At 35.3% G+C, this 15,547-nt stretch overlaps 3 protein-coding genes across 3 annotated transcripts; 1 reads left to right on the top strand and 2 right to left on the bottom strand.

Moving 5' to 3' along the window:
• Nucleotides 1–6,360: 6,360 nt before the first annotated feature.
• Nucleotides 6,361–7,962, bottom strand: LOC110919541 (protein FAR1-RELATED SEQUENCE 5-like). Its single transcript, XM_035985490.1, has 4 exons — nt 7,879–7,962; nt 7,526–7,785; nt 7,219–7,444; nt 6,361–7,092 (listed from the first exon to the last, which is right to left on the bottom strand). The coding sequence occupies exons 1-4, from the start codon at nt 7,960–7,962 to the stop codon at nt 6,361–6,363; spliced, it is 1,302 nt and encodes a 433-aa protein (XP_035841383.1).
• Nucleotides 7,929–9,793, bottom strand: LOC110918545 (protein FAR1-RELATED SEQUENCE 5-like). The gene is made up of 3 exons (XM_022162852.2): nt 9,754–9,793; nt 8,400–9,228; nt 7,929–8,137 (listed from the first exon to the last, which is right to left on the bottom strand). Exons 1-3 carry the CDS (start codon nt 9,791–9,793, stop codon nt 8,038–8,040), a joined length of 969 nt encoding a protein of 322 aa, XP_022018544.2. The 3' UTR covers nt 7,929–8,037.
• Nucleotides 9,794–10,948: 1,155 nt separating this feature from the next.
• Nucleotides 10,949–15,195, top strand: LOC110915540 (SUPPRESSOR OF ABI3-5). Its single transcript, XM_022160258.2, has 10 exons — nt 10,949–11,105; nt 11,996–12,218; nt 12,611–12,733; nt 12,812–12,964; nt 13,051–13,180; nt 13,270–13,311; nt 13,410–13,607; nt 13,729–13,774; nt 13,899–13,976; nt 14,799–15,195. The coding sequence occupies exons 1-10, from the start codon at nt 11,023–11,025 to the stop codon at nt 14,869–14,871; spliced, it is 1,149 nt and encodes a 382-aa protein (XP_022015950.1). The 5' UTR covers nt 10,949–11,022; the 3' UTR covers nt 14,872–15,195.
• The last annotated feature ends 352 nt before the right edge of the window (nt 15,196–15,547 follow it).

Genomic DNA, 15,547 nt, shown 5'->3' on the forward strand with positions numbered 1-15,547 from the left:
ACTGGTGAAAGTTGGGATTATTAAATTCCATTATTCCTTATATGAATGGTGTTATTTAATAGAGTGTCATTGTTTTGAATGGAGTGATAAATAGGTATGGTGTTATTTATAATACAACTTCATATGGGGTGTTATTTATCTTGTAGATTTATATTAATGGTGTTATTTAATAGAGTGTCATTGTTTGAAGGTGCGATAAATAGGTATGGTGTTATTTATACTGCAACTTCATATTGGGTGTTAATTATCTTGTAGAATTATATGAAGGGTGTTATTTATCATGCTGATCTATAATAAGAGTGTCATTGTTTTGAATGGTGTTATAAATAGGTATGGTGTTATATATATATATGAAGGGTGTTATTTATCATGCTGATCTATAAATAAGAGTGTTATATATGGTCAGGTCAAGCCATTTGGTGATGCAGTATTTTAAATATAGTTTTTAATTATTTCTACAGTCAGGTCAAGCCATCGGCTTAGGGGCAAAATGTACAAATCACGTTTCAAAAACACAACTGAAAGACCATTGGTATGTAGTGACTCGGAAACGTCAAATAAGGACGACAAAGGTAATCGAAATGTAGTTTAAATTATAGAGAAATCAAAAACAATAAGAGTTATGTTTTTTACAATGTTTTTTGTTTGCAGCCCAGGATGTTAATGATAGTCAACTTGTCGTACACCCATCCATCAATATAACATCTGAAAAAGGTATTATGTTGAAGCGTTAATATTTTGAAGTAGTTATTTACTAAAATTCATATTAAAAATTGTTGTAGATCTGGTGCGAGACCCGGATGACGATTTTGTCGACACCCCATCACCGGGTAAACGACGGAAATTGGCTGCCAAAAGAGGAACGTCTCGTGGAATGCATCAACAAGTGAGGCAGCCATATAAGCCATTCACGGGTGCCCGTATCAGGTCAAAAGTAGGTATCGACAATCTGATAACACTAGCATCCGGCCTAAATGAGGAACAACGTAAGAAAGTGGGCGAAATTGGGTTTGGTTCGATTTTTCATTACAAGGTGACAAGTGTGCCTACTGCTTTGGCAAATTGGTTGGTTACAAATTACGACCCAGACAATGATATTTTAAACGTGGACGGCGGGCGCACTGTAAACATATCGTCGGAGCTTGTTAGGAGTGTTTTCGGACTGCCTATGGGTCCAACGGATCTTCCTGAAAAAAAGAAAGCGAGCAAAAGGAAGGATGTTGTTGTCCAAGCGTTCAGAGATCAGTTTAAGCATATGGATATCACCCGCTTGTCCCCGGTTCAGCTGATGAATTACATATTGGATTTCCAGTCTGATAACGGAAGACTGTTTGTACTGAACTTCTTGATTCTTTACTTCTCACTCCTTGGAGAAACCACGACGAACAACTCCGTCAATGTGCGATTCATTTCAAATATTCAGCCGGACGTGGATATCAAAAGCTTCAATTGGTGTGCGTACATAATCTCGTGTCTCAAAAGAACGAAAACAGCGTGGCATGGTGGCGATGATGCTTTTAGAGGGCCTATGTTATTACTTGCGGTAAGTAGTTAACTTTTAGTATTAAAAAATTATTGTGAAACATCGTTAGTTAATAACACTTTATATTTCTAAGTAACACCACAGTTCACTGAATAACACTTTATTTTTCCAAATAACACCACAGTTTACTGAATAACACTTTATGTATCTAAATAACACCACATTTTACTGAATAACACTTTATATTTCCAAATAACACCACAGTTTACTGAATAACACGTTATATTTCCAAATAACACCACGAATGGTTTGAATAACACCATGAAACTTTATAACACTATATATCTTGCATAACACCCTAATTTACTTAATAACACTATATAACTGAATAACATCAATATTGCTATCTGGTTCACAATTATTTTGAAACTGATTCTGAGAATAAAACGTAGTGCAAAATGTTGTCGCAGATTGCTTACGGAATTGTGTTAAAGAAGATACCTTCATCACACAGTTCAAATATAATTGAACTTGTTGATGACGATCTTCTTGACAATCTCGAGGGTGCTATAGAAAGGATGGATACTGAACAAATTAAGAAGACAAATAAAAGGGAAGATAAAAAACACAAACGAGCAGAAGGGGTTGATGGTGATAGAAAAAAATTCAAGAAGCAAAAACAAGGACATAAAAAGGGAATGGACAATGTGCTGATCGAAGATGATGATGCGCACTTGGGTATATACAGACACTGTGCTGATTACCTAATGTCACAGACTGACACCCAAACATGTGCATTATTTGTAGGTCCGGATGGCGGAGTCCACACTCCGATGGTCTCTCAGCATGGGGACACTCCATCAGCATCAGGAACATCCATTCATGACGATTTTGAGCTGGTAAACATCTTAAAATTTGTACTATACTTGAAAGTATATGTTATTTCTAATGATAACACTTTAAACCGGGGTTTCGTACAGGTTCGAGCGAATTTGTTGGATAACTTGTTTAGAGAATTTGAGCTATGCGTTAACAAGATCAATAACACCATAACAGAATAGTGTCTGATGTTCCCGGATAGTGATCTGCTGAAACAGAAAGGTTTGGTTTGGAAGGAGTTAATGAAATTGATGCTTGTCGTTGACGATGAGGAAAAAAAGGATGGAGATGAACTGGAAAAGGGAGATCAAAACGTAGAGGCAGAAAAGGATGACGTGGCTGTGGCAGTTGAACCAGTTGAACCGCAAAAAGGTAGTGTATCATTAGACGGGTATAACACTCCTATGAACGAGAAAAAAATAGATCATATAACACCACACACTTCTCCCTTTTCACCAATGACGGCTTCGTTTGTCGCAGAACTGGACAAAGTCGTTGAAAGGGTTCAAAGTGAAATAACACCAGAGACAAAGTTCAACGTTTCAGGAGTTGAAACGGTGAACTTTTCAGCAAGACTGGCCGATGCAGCAACGGATGAAAAACGTCAAGAAGTAACGGATCCTGTTCAGCGTCAAAGATCACCGAGGCCGAAACGAACAATCAAGCTTCCGGCGGCACTGCGGTCACCGTACGTGCAACGGCCTGTTATGTTGAGAACCGTTCGTGAGAAGGCTGAAGAAGCACTTGCTCGATGTATATTTTCTGCAGTAGGAAACGTATGGTAAGTATCCAAATTGGACCTTAAAAAACGTATTTATGTGGTGTATTATACGTTATTAGTTTTGAACATATATTGAATTATACATTCGTGTCGACGGTGTTTTGGTTTGTAGGGAAGTTTTGTTCAGCGACAATGGTAACGTGTCAGTTATGAGGGGGGCTTTTGAATCGATGATGCCTGGTGTAACTGTGCACGTGAATGTCATCAGTGCCTGGGCCGCGTTGTTGAACCATGAAGACAAAAATATGAGGATGGGGACAGATAGGAGGTTATTCTGCAACGCAGGAATGCTGGTAAGTTTAATTTCTGCAGACTGTATCATGTGATTATAGTTAAATAGCAGCATGTATTAACTTAACACCATGTTTATGTAAAATACACAGATTGTTTGTTTGTTTACCTGGAAAACACCACAGCTGGAAAAGGGTTTAAATAACATAATTATGTTATTGTGAATTCTAAATAACACCACAGTTACTTATACCGAAACATCGGTAGTTAATAACACTTTATATTTCTAAATAACACCACAGTTTACTGAATAACACTTTATTTTTCCAAATAACACCACAGTTTACTGAATAACACTTTATGTATCTAAATAACACCACAGTTTACTGAATAACACTTAATTGTGATTATAGTTAAATAGCAGCATGTATTAACTTAACACCATGTTTATGTAAAATACACAGATTGTTTGTTTGTTTACCTGGAAAACACCACAGCTGGAAAAGGGTTTAAATAACAAAATTATGTTATTATGAATTCTTAACTTAATTGTGATTATAGTTAAATAGCAGCATGTATTAACTTAACACCATGTTTATGTAAATAACACAGATTGTTTGTTTGTTTACCTGGAAAACACCACAGCTGGAAAAGGATTTAAATAAGATATCTATGTTATTATGAATTCTTAACTTAACACCATAATTTCATTTTTTGTTTGCCTGAATAACACCACAGCTGGAAAAAGATTTCGCGTTGTCTGAAGATAAACGATTAGCAGAATTTACAAACAACATGAATGCTGTGCTTGATTCAACGGGACCAAAAGTATTTAAAGGCAACTTTGAGATGGTGTTTATACCCATGTTGACCGGGCGGCATTACTATCTGCTGTTTTTCAACTTGAAAACAAAAGATGTCTATATTATTGACAACGTAGAAGGTGCTGCAGGATTAGAGAGATATCATGGAAATGTGGAGAAGATGGTATGTTTGTGAATGTTTATACTTATACAGCTACCGTAACAAAAAAAAATTAATTTGTTAACATCGATAATTTGTAACTGCAGATAAGTACATTTTGTCGGTATCTAAGACCAATGCATCCAAGAATCGCTGCACAGCTAAGGAATACACAACCAATTCGACTAGAGTTGCCATGGCAAACACTTTACAATGGTATCGACTGTGGTATTTTCCTTATGCGGCATATGGAAACTTACAATGGTAATCGCGTTTATATTTCTGTTTATTAAAAAATTAATTAAAATAAATTTACACGAAATATGAACAATTCTGATGGTTTGGTATTGAATAGGAACACACGTTGGACATTGGAGGTGTGGTTTATCGAATGAGAGGGACGTTAACAACGTGGTTTTGCCTGATCAAGCACGCGAAATCGAGGATCTGCGTAAGAAGTACCTCTCAAAAATGCTCCTAAGCGACGTGAACACGGAACGGGGAGTTGTGGAAAAGGAAGTACAAGATTATGCACTTTTGGACGAGGATGATAGGTTGAGAATGGCAGAGAATGCGTTTGATCGGATTGCTGAAAGGTTGGGAGCTGAAGTGTAAGTGGACAGCAGAACAAGTTAATCTTTTTGTTACTTGACAAACATTTTGGGAAATATAGATTATATGATGTGTTAGCGTTTTGACAAAGTTATGATCTTTTATGTAAGTTTTACTATGACAAAGTTCCGTGTTTTAATCAATTAATATTACGATTTCCGGCACAAATAAGAACGCGTATTGGGCAGATAGTTTTATACAAAGTAAATGATGATCATGCTAAATATGTAAATAAAAATACCAACTCCTTTGCAACCTGCACAATTAAGACACTATAGTCATGTAAATAATACAATAATGCTACACTTACATAAGTAAAGCAACCTGAACATATGAACACCAATAATAACACCCTGCACAACTAAAAACACCATGGTTCTACAAAATTAAAAAAAATTATTTCTATACAGACAAAATAACACTAGTCAACTTGCGTTAACAAATAACACCATTAACAACAAAAATAATTCTTTTAAAAACACATAAAACCACAGGTTTAGAATAAATATCTGAGTGAGGACAAACAGCTTTTACACATAGAACTGGAATTAACAAATAACACCAAAAATAAAACCCTGGAAACTGGAATAACACCAAAAATAACACCCTGAACAATAATAATAATAATAACACCCTGAACAACTAAAAACACCATGGTTCTTCAAAATTCAAAAAATTATTTCTATACAGACAAATAACACTAGTCAACTTGCATTAACAAATAACTCCATTAACAACAAAAATAACTCTTTTCAAAGCACATAAAACCACCAGTTTTGAATAAAAATCTGAGTGAGGACAAACAGTTTTTACACATAGAACGCGCGTTGGCCAGATAGTTTTTTACAAAGTAAATGATGATCATGCTAAATATGTAAAAAAATATACCAACTCCTTTGCAACCTGCACTATAGTCAAGTAAAAAACACAATAACGCTACACATACATAAATAAGCAACCTGCACAATAATAACACCATGAACCACACAAAACACAACAGTTCTACAAAAATAAAAAAAATAAATTCTATACAGATAAATAACACTACTCAACTGTAATTAACAAATAACACCATTAACAACAAAATAACTACATGAAAAAAACACAAAAACCACCAGTTTAGAATAAATATCTTAGTGAGGACAAATAACACTATTCAAATTTCAAAAATACATAATAAAACACACTGAACAAAAAAATAACAGAATTGGTTAAAATAAAAACAAACAAATTTAACAGAAACAATATATAAACCATTGTGACTGGTAATATTAAAATTCGACCATAAGCAAACAAAATAAATCCATGAGTGTATGCGAATCCGGAAAACGATAAAAAACCTAACAATGTACGAAACAAGAAGGAAGTATGTTAAAAATAACGAAATTTTTTGACATCTCTAAATAACTTACTACTCCTCTTCTCCATCCTCCTCGTCTAATGCATCCTCATCTTGTTCATCCATATCTTCTTCAACTTCCTCCCATTCATCTTCCTCCTCCTCGACTTCATCAGCTTCTTCACCGTGATCCTCGGCCATAGCTTGTTCTTTAGTCCGGGTAGGGTTTTTGCAAGAACGTCTGTTATGACCGTATCTAAAACAGTTTTGACATTGACGGCTCTTTTTACCCAACTGACTTACTGCAATTTCACGTTTGGACTTCATCCGTTTAGGCTTACCCATACCTTTGAATCTTGTTCCAATGGGAACACGAACGGTTGCTTCTGATGGTTTTGTGTTACCAGTAATTTCTGCAAACTTTTCACGACGGCTCTTAGGTGGAGCATTGACAACAGACTCATCAGCAGTTTTGAAATAATTAACAACATGATCCCTGAACGAGCATAGCGCATCAAAGTTGGTGACAAGCTTATTAATAACGGACTCTGTAGAATATGTGATCTCACGTACAACACGGTTAACTTCATTATAACGATCCTCAGTCTCATTGATACCTAGAATAGCACCAGGGGCACTATTTGGAACAGCCTCCCGAGTCCAACGTCGTAATATATAGCGTTGTGGAAACTCCCTAATGTCAAGCATCCTTAGCACACAAAAGATGTGTGAGCACAACAACCCAAACTGTTCAAATCTTTTGCATGTACAATACACAGTCATGTCGGCCTCCCGCATCATAACCTGTAAAAAACCATTCAAAAGACATAAAGTTGTCTTAAATAACACTATAAAACACCATATGCTACTGGAAATCACCAAGATATATACAAATTTCAAGAATAACACTACAAAACATCATGTGTATACCTCGAAGAAAGTAGTGCATGGTTGTTCCCAGTCCTTCACAAAAAATTTGACAAAGTCACCAATGTCTTCCCACTTTCCGATAGCACATCTGTGAATACCGTTTTGTATCTCCAACTGCTGGTCAAAAAATATAGTGCGTGTGTATATCCTAGACGCTTGATCCTCCAAAACAAAGTCTTCAGCCCATATTTCAGCGTTTGTATTTCTGGTGTCATGGTCATTCTTCCTGTGCTCGTGTCTCTAAGCTTCAATAGCAGAATCAAAATGCCCGAGAAATTCGACAAGTGTGCAACCCGGGTTACAGAACTGTCCAAAGAAATGGTTCTCGCTCTCGGAACGAGAAGAGGTACGCATAAGCCCGGACATGACCTCCTCACGATAATAAGCTGGTATCCAAGTATCCCTGATTTGGTAAAGTGACTGCAGCCACTCATGATCAACCAAGTTAAAATCGTTCATTATGGTAGCCCACTCACTTTCAAACTTAACTGGTATAATTGAATCGGTCCACACAATGGCACACAGCCTCTTTTTGAAATCTGTATTATTGCAGATTGATGCACCAACCTAAAACACCATTGAATAAAAACATAACACCACACACACCAAAAAGTATTTAAAAAGTAGTAAGAAAGGTTAAAAGGACGAACAACTAAACACCTTAGCAGAAAGCTTGTCCATGATATGCCACATGCATAGCCTGTGTCTACTCTCGGGCCATGTATCTTCGATAGCCTTCTTCATGGCTGGGTCTTGGTCGGTGACAATCACCGGAGGGGCACGGCCAAATGCTTGACGAAACACATTTAGCAACCAACTCTAAGTTTCAGCAGTTTCATTTCCTATTATAGCGGCACCAAGAGTAACATTGCGATTGTGATTGTCGATGCCGGTAAATGGAACAAACATCATGTTGTACCTAAAAAACAAATACGGAACAAACTTTATATTTCCAAATAACACCACAGTTTACTGAATAACACTTTATATTTCTAAATAACACCACAGTTTACTGAATAACACTTTATATTTCCAAATAACACCACAGTTTACTGAATAACACTTTATATTTCCAAATAACACCACAAATGGTTTGAATAACACCATAAAAATGAATTACACATACTTAAGAAAAAATAAGCTGTAAAACCCAAAATAAATATAATAATTACGAAACTTACTTGTTACGACGATATGTGGCATCAAATGAAACAACATCACCAAACACAGAAAAATTCCTTTTGGCATCTTCATCTGCCCAAAACAAACCCCTTAAAACTCCATTCTCGTCTGTTATATACTCCATTGAAAAGTTAGGCATGTACTCTTTCTTCCTCAAAAGCCGTTTAATCATCATATCAGCATCAAACTTCGATATATAACTGTTCAGGTCTCGCTTGAAATTTTTATAATCGTTTTTGGTTGCCCCAACCTTGTCAAACCCACCATACAATGTCCTCATGATATTAAATGCTTTCACAGGGCCAATGTTCAAGGCACTCAACGCGTTAACGGCTTGCTCTTGCATATAGTTCATACCTCGGTTAGAGGGGAGTAGATGCCTATCTTCCTCAGCAACAAAAAAATGATTATGTGCCTCAATGAAAGAAGATACCTCGTATAGATTCGAAGGCATTAACTTTATACACATACGTGCTTTGCACCCAGTCCTTATAGAAGGAACACGTCGAACATATTTCCTCTTTGACCCATTATTTGAGGTGTCAATCTTTTTAGATGTATCGATCGCATTAAAAGGTTTAGTCCCCTCCTTTGAGCAAACAAACCATTTAGATTTTATAACACCATTATGTGTGTATTGAGTAGACTTCCTGGCAGTGAAGCCTGAAGCCATTGCATACTTCTGATAAAAGAGGAATGCGTTGTTCACTGTGTCAAAGGTCATCTTATCCCTCGGCTTAATCGATTCATCTACCTCCGGTAAATAAGTCTTCTTACCGGAGTTTGGTGACAGATGTAGTTTCCCAACCGGCTGATATGTTTGAAATCCTGCGAAAAAAATTCTACAGTAAAAAAACAATACAACATAATACGTATGAAAATAACACCACATTAACACTGTTATGAAAAACACCCTCTACTAATACAAAAGAACACCATGTACGTATAAAAAACACCCTAACTTATATAAAAACACCATTACTCATCGTCAACTAAATTTTTCTACAGTAAAAAACACAACACAACGTAATGTGTTTAAAATAACACCACAAACAACTGTTATATCAAACCAGCCTCTATTTATATGAAAACACACCATGTATTTATAAAACCCCTGTAAGGAAGATCCAATGGAAAAAAACACCATGACTCATCATCAACCTAAATAAATAACACATACCAGCTTCAACTTCGATAACATACATAAAAACACCATGCACGTATAAAACACACAACGTAGAGAGCCTCTAATTATATGAAAAACACACCATGTATTTATAAAACCCCTGTAAGGAACATCCAATGGAAAAAAAACACCATGACTCATCATCAACCTAAATAAATAACACATACCAGCTTCAACTTCGATAACATACATAAAAACACCATGCATGTATAAAAAACACAACATAAAGAGCCTCTAATTATATGAAAAACACACCATGTATTTATAAAACCCCTGTAAGGAACATCCAATGGAAAAAAACACCATGCACGTATAAAAAACACGACATAGAGAGTTATAACTGGTGTTTATCAGAGTTCCAATAAAACAAAAAACAGATGATTGAAAAATTGACAACTACAATTAAACAGATGATTGTAATTGAATATTGATTACAATTACATAAATAATCTGCGAATAAAAAGATACATAAATACCTTGATCGTTCTCCATGAAGAAAGAAATATGACTCAGATTAACGATTGTATGCGTAATTCAGTATGTATGCGTGATCAAAAATAAGAAATTGCAAGCGAATTTATAATGATTACGAGATCGAGATGATTTAAAGATTTAGATGGTCTGATAAAAAAATTCAAAAATCGAATTTCCTTAAAAAACTCATAACAATCGGTTACAAAAGATTTGAACCTTAATTAGGTTTGTTTGTATAATTACTAATATAACCTTGATCTAATAAAATTAATATGGAATGATCTAATGGCTGAGAATCTTTCTCACCTTTCTCACAATTTATGTCTTTTTTACAGGATCCTTTACCTATATATATATATATGTATATATATATATATATTAATTTTAGGAATATTATTATTAAATAATTTTATGTAGCATGTTCTATAATATATTTTTTACAAATATAATGAGTTTTTATATTTTTTAGAGTTACTTACACTTTTAGTCCTTGTGCTTTATTGAAAATGACATTTTTTAGTACTAACATAAAGTTATATAAGAGTATTTTAGTCATTTATGTTGATTTAACAGAAGTTAGTCTTAATATTCAAATGTGTTACAAAATCGAAACCATAGAACCTAAATCTGTTAAAAATAAGTTAGTACTCAAAGCCGTTACTTTCAATAAACCACAATTACTGTATGTGTAATTAACTCTACGTATCATATAATTATTTTCTCATAATTTGCACATAACAATAATTATTATACATATAAAAGTTCGTTTAGTTGACGAACTCAAATTTGATATGTGAAGCTCATGCTCAAACTCATTTAGTAAACGAGCCCCGATAAATTATCATTATCGACTCAAACTCCAATCAACCGCTTTACATGGTTGTACGGGGACAAAGCTATGTTAACTTGTACATTTTTCTGAAATCAAAATCATTCACCCCTGTGTTTGAAACAACACACACATGGAGGCGCAACCATCACGTAAGCGACCGTTCTCCGACGGCGACGACGGTGGAGACGATGACGAATTCAACAAGAAACCTCCGTAGTTTCTCTATCCTTCTCTTTTTATTGATTGTTTTGTTCATCTGAATTTATTCTTCCTTAAGTAATTCCAGTTGTTCGAGCGCCTTAGGGTTTATTAATTCGTTTAATTCAGCATAAAATGTATGGAATTGAATTAGACTGATGCGTTATTTTACTGTAAATAGCAAACGAAAGCTTGTTGATTTGAGGCAGTTGTGATATAATAAGAAATATGAAGTTTTGTTGCCTAGGGTTTGTGTTTTGGTTGATCCTTGAAGAGAACATAAGAGTTTGGGTGCTAAGTTACCGCTTACTGTACTCCCTTAACAATCTAGGGCTTGTGCTTAGGGCTGCAAAAGGGCAAATGACCAGGGAGCTACTCGAGGTTGTTTGAGTCGTGCTCGAGATATGTTAAGTAGTATGTGAATGTATAAGTATGTTGAGTAGTTGGAATTCAAAGGATTATAGGTAAGAAGTTGTTGTTTTACACTTTTCTAAAAGGTTTAAACATGTGGTCATGTTTTGTTCTAGTTTATACGATTCATTTGAAGTTTTGCACTCAGTTTCGTTATCGTATATAGTTTTACGTATAGATACACTTGAAATCAGCTTGGTAAGGTTATCGATAATAATTTATATAAATATTCGATATTTTTGAGCCTGTTTTGAATTTTTGTCACGCTGAGTTCGTCAGCTCGACCTTGGGCTCATTGAACTATGGAGCTGGTCTAGAGCTTAGCCTAAAGTTTTTTCGAGGTTGAGCTCAGCTCAATTCATTTGCAGCCCTACTTGTGCTTATTTTCACCAATAATGTTTGTTTTTGAGATTTAAGGTTACTCGGCACTTTATACATTAATTTTTTATGTTCCTTTAGGGGTTTTCTTAGGTGGTTGAATAATGCATTTGCAGGCAAAAGAGGGTAAGGTTTCCTAAGGGAAAGAAGGTGAAGTTTAATGATGAAGTGGTGACAAATGCACCCCCAGTTGCTGATGAAGAACCGGCTGAGTTAAAAGATACCCAACTTGTAGCCAAAGCACGGTCGAAACGACGGAACCAGAATAAAGCTGGACTTGATATTGAAGCAACCGGAGATCTTCTTGATGATGTAGCTGCTTCTGAAATGCATTATGAGGTATTTAGATTAATCTTTATTTCCCGTCTTGTAGCTTTCGTTATGTTATGTTTTTGTCTACTTTTATCTTCCCCAAACCAGTGTAGTCTGTTTTGTATGATTTGTTCTCGAAGATGTTAACAGGAAGACATTGAGAAAGCATGTATTTTAGATCTTGAAACATGGTTTAAGGATTTTATTGTTGAGTCATTAAAATCTTTTATACACATGCTTCATATGGCTGATGGATCGAATAATAGCTTTAGTCATTAAGAAATCTTATTCAATCAGAATTTTGACCTTGGTATGTTTTGATATATTATATATTAAGGTAAACCTTAGTGAGCCCATTCGATCTTCTTGCTCTACTTAAAGTTTTTAGAACACTGATGATTTGGGGTTGCGTTTTGCAGGATGATGAGCAACTCGAAGATGATGGAATTCAGCTCGAACCCTTCAATCTTGAACAAGAAAGGAAGGAAGGTTATTTTGACCAGACAGGAAATTATGTTGAGTATGTTAGTAACGACATCAAGGTACAATAAATGGATCCTTGGTTGCCAGAAAGTGAAACTTTTTACAATTTTACCCTCATTTCTTGAGTATCTTTGTAGGATGCATGGCTTGATAGCATCGATTCTAATCCAAATCTTGCACAAAGACAATCTGTGGTCACTGACATTGAAGTTGAAGCAGCTGACCTTACAAGTCAAGATATTGGAAAGATTAAGAGACGGATTGCTGATGTGCTTGAATCAGGGGAAACGGTAAGTTTCTTGTTATAACACAATCACGTTAAATTCATATTATCATTGTGTCAGTAATCTCATATCAAGGATAACACTCTCTTTAGGTTCTGCAAGCTTTAAGAAGGCTGAAAGGAAGTTCTGGTAGTAGAAAGGAAAAGATGTCAGCTGAAACAAAAGTTGTGTTTGATCAACTAACTGAAGATGCCATGAAACTGATGGAGGATGGCGATTACAGTTGAGACCGTTTTCTTTCAAGATTTGTTTTACGAACTTGTTATATTAATCTGTTAACATTCTGATTAATGCTAATTTTTTTGGTGCAGATGTATACGATGAAAAACAGGAGGTCTTCCAGAGGGAAGCAGGTTAGAACTATACTTAGCCTGAATCAAGCGTTCATAAACAAATTGATTAGCACAATAACACAGTCTTATTGTTGATAATTTTTTTTTGTCTTAAATAGAGGGATTTGAGAAGCTAGCACGGGCTAGAGGGGAGGGCTCTTCTTCAAGTTCAGCAAACGTGCAATCCGATTACTCCATGGCCAGTGACTTCAATCTGAATGGAATACAAGCAACAGATAACACTTCGAACAATGAGGATAGCTTTGACATGTTTGCAGATAATGATGATGAAAAGGCTACTGTCGATCCATCAAATGGTATGGAGTTATGTTTTCTTGTGGATATGAAATATTGAGATGCCTTTTTTTGTTTTTTTCATTCAGTTTATCTATTTCTTTTATTATTATGTCACTATGCCTCAGTTTATTTTACATGCAGGCACTGGGCCTACACAGAACGATTATGTATTTGATGAGTCTTCAGGGTATGCATCGTTTTGTCTGTGTTTTTGTCAGTTTGTTTGACTAACTGTTTTTGGAGTTGACTCTCGGTAAGATATTACTGGGTATGGTTGTTGTTTGACTAACTGTTATTTTAAATCTTTGCAGGTATTATTACAGTAGCAGTTTGGGTTATTATTATGACCCCACTTCAGGACTCTATTGCAATGCTGCATCTGGGCAGTGGTAAGATACCTTTTATTATGTGCAACTATTTCTTTCGGTAATTGGTTTAAGCATTTAAGTTCCAACTGATCTAATTTTTTGCTTCTCATTACATTATCAATGGCGAGACTCCCTGTAAACATAAAAAATCTGCCTAACGTAGGCTGTGGCTTACCTTGACCCACTGGTTAACACAATATTGGTGGGCCTCTTGAGTTTTTCATAAGGGTTTCTTATGGTTGACAAAAAAAGACATCAAACATGTTGATGTGAATGCTGTCTCATTATATAGCTATGCTGTTTTTTTTTTTTTTTTTTGAAAAGTAACTTTCATTAAACCAAACAAGCCGACCCAAACCGGGCCGACCCAACGAAAAATCCAAATTACATATTTACAAAAGAATACCACTCCCCCTAATCTAGCCCTTCATGTTTCGATCTATTAACAAACCAAAGAAAACCCAACGATTTAACTTCACTAACAGTATTCTCTATCTTAACTAACGAATAGGAAAACTTAGCATTGTTCCTAGCTCTCCACAGGCTCCAACACACTATCAAAATAATACCTTGCACCACATCCTTCTTTCTCTCCGAAACGCCGAGGTCGGAATGAATTCCAAGATTAAGTTTAGTTTGGTCCGGTTAAATGTCAATTCTATCCAATGAAGTGCACATGGTTGTAGGAATGCGCAATTAATGCAATTTAATAATATGAATACAATTAAGGTTAGATGAATTATTTTGAAAGTGATTCTTTTTGGGCCCAAACTAAAGTAAAAGGTGGACATATATTATTGTTTTTTTTTTCTAATGTTAGGAACACTAATGTCATCGTTCCAGGTACTCGTATAACCAAGAGACCGGGGCATATGATGAGGTACAAGCAGCAGCAGGAGACGCAAATACAAGCTAGTGGAATGTTAGGTTTACTCTCTTTCCCATATTTTGTACAAAGTAAAGATGAGATATGTAACTGAATCGCCTTTGATCTCCAACCTTTACGGCTTAGCATCTTTACGGTCCTACTAAACAGCCTTTGATCTTTAAAATTTACAGCTTAACATTATTACAGTTTTTAAGATTTGGAAGTGTTGAGATGAGTGTTGTAGATGCATGAAACCTTTAGTTATCAGAGAATTGTTTGGTTTATGCATTTGCTTCAATATGCCAAGGCTTCATTGGTTGAGGACCACACTGTAGGGTGTAAATGAGTCAAGCCAGAGCCGATCAGCTTGAATTTAGGTTGTTTAAATTGAGACAACTCAAGCTCAGTTTATCTCTAGCTCTATATAACATAATATATATAGTTTATTTGTTTACATAATCGTTTTAATGAGCAAAATGTCAAGCGTATAAGCTTTAAGGGAAAAGATCAAATAGGAAGTTTATTTTGGCTAGGAAGTGTAGGAAGCAATAGGATTAGGACATGTGGCAACATTTAAAATAAAGAAAAAGAGTATTTTAGTCAATCCAACCCTTTCTTTTTCCTTTTCAAAATCCAGTAACTTCAAAACCCACCATTTTCAAAATTCACCATCTTCAACCATTTTTTCAATTTCTATCTCAATAATCCCTACATTATAGTGCGA

This window comes from Helianthus annuus, chromosome 16 (assembly GCF_002127325.2).
Source record: "Helianthus annuus cultivar XRQ/B chromosome 16, HanXRQr2.0-SUNRISE, whole genome shotgun sequence".
In the NCBI taxonomy this organism is placed as follows: domain Eukaryota; kingdom Viridiplantae; phylum Streptophyta; class Magnoliopsida; order Asterales; family Asteraceae; genus Helianthus; species Helianthus annuus.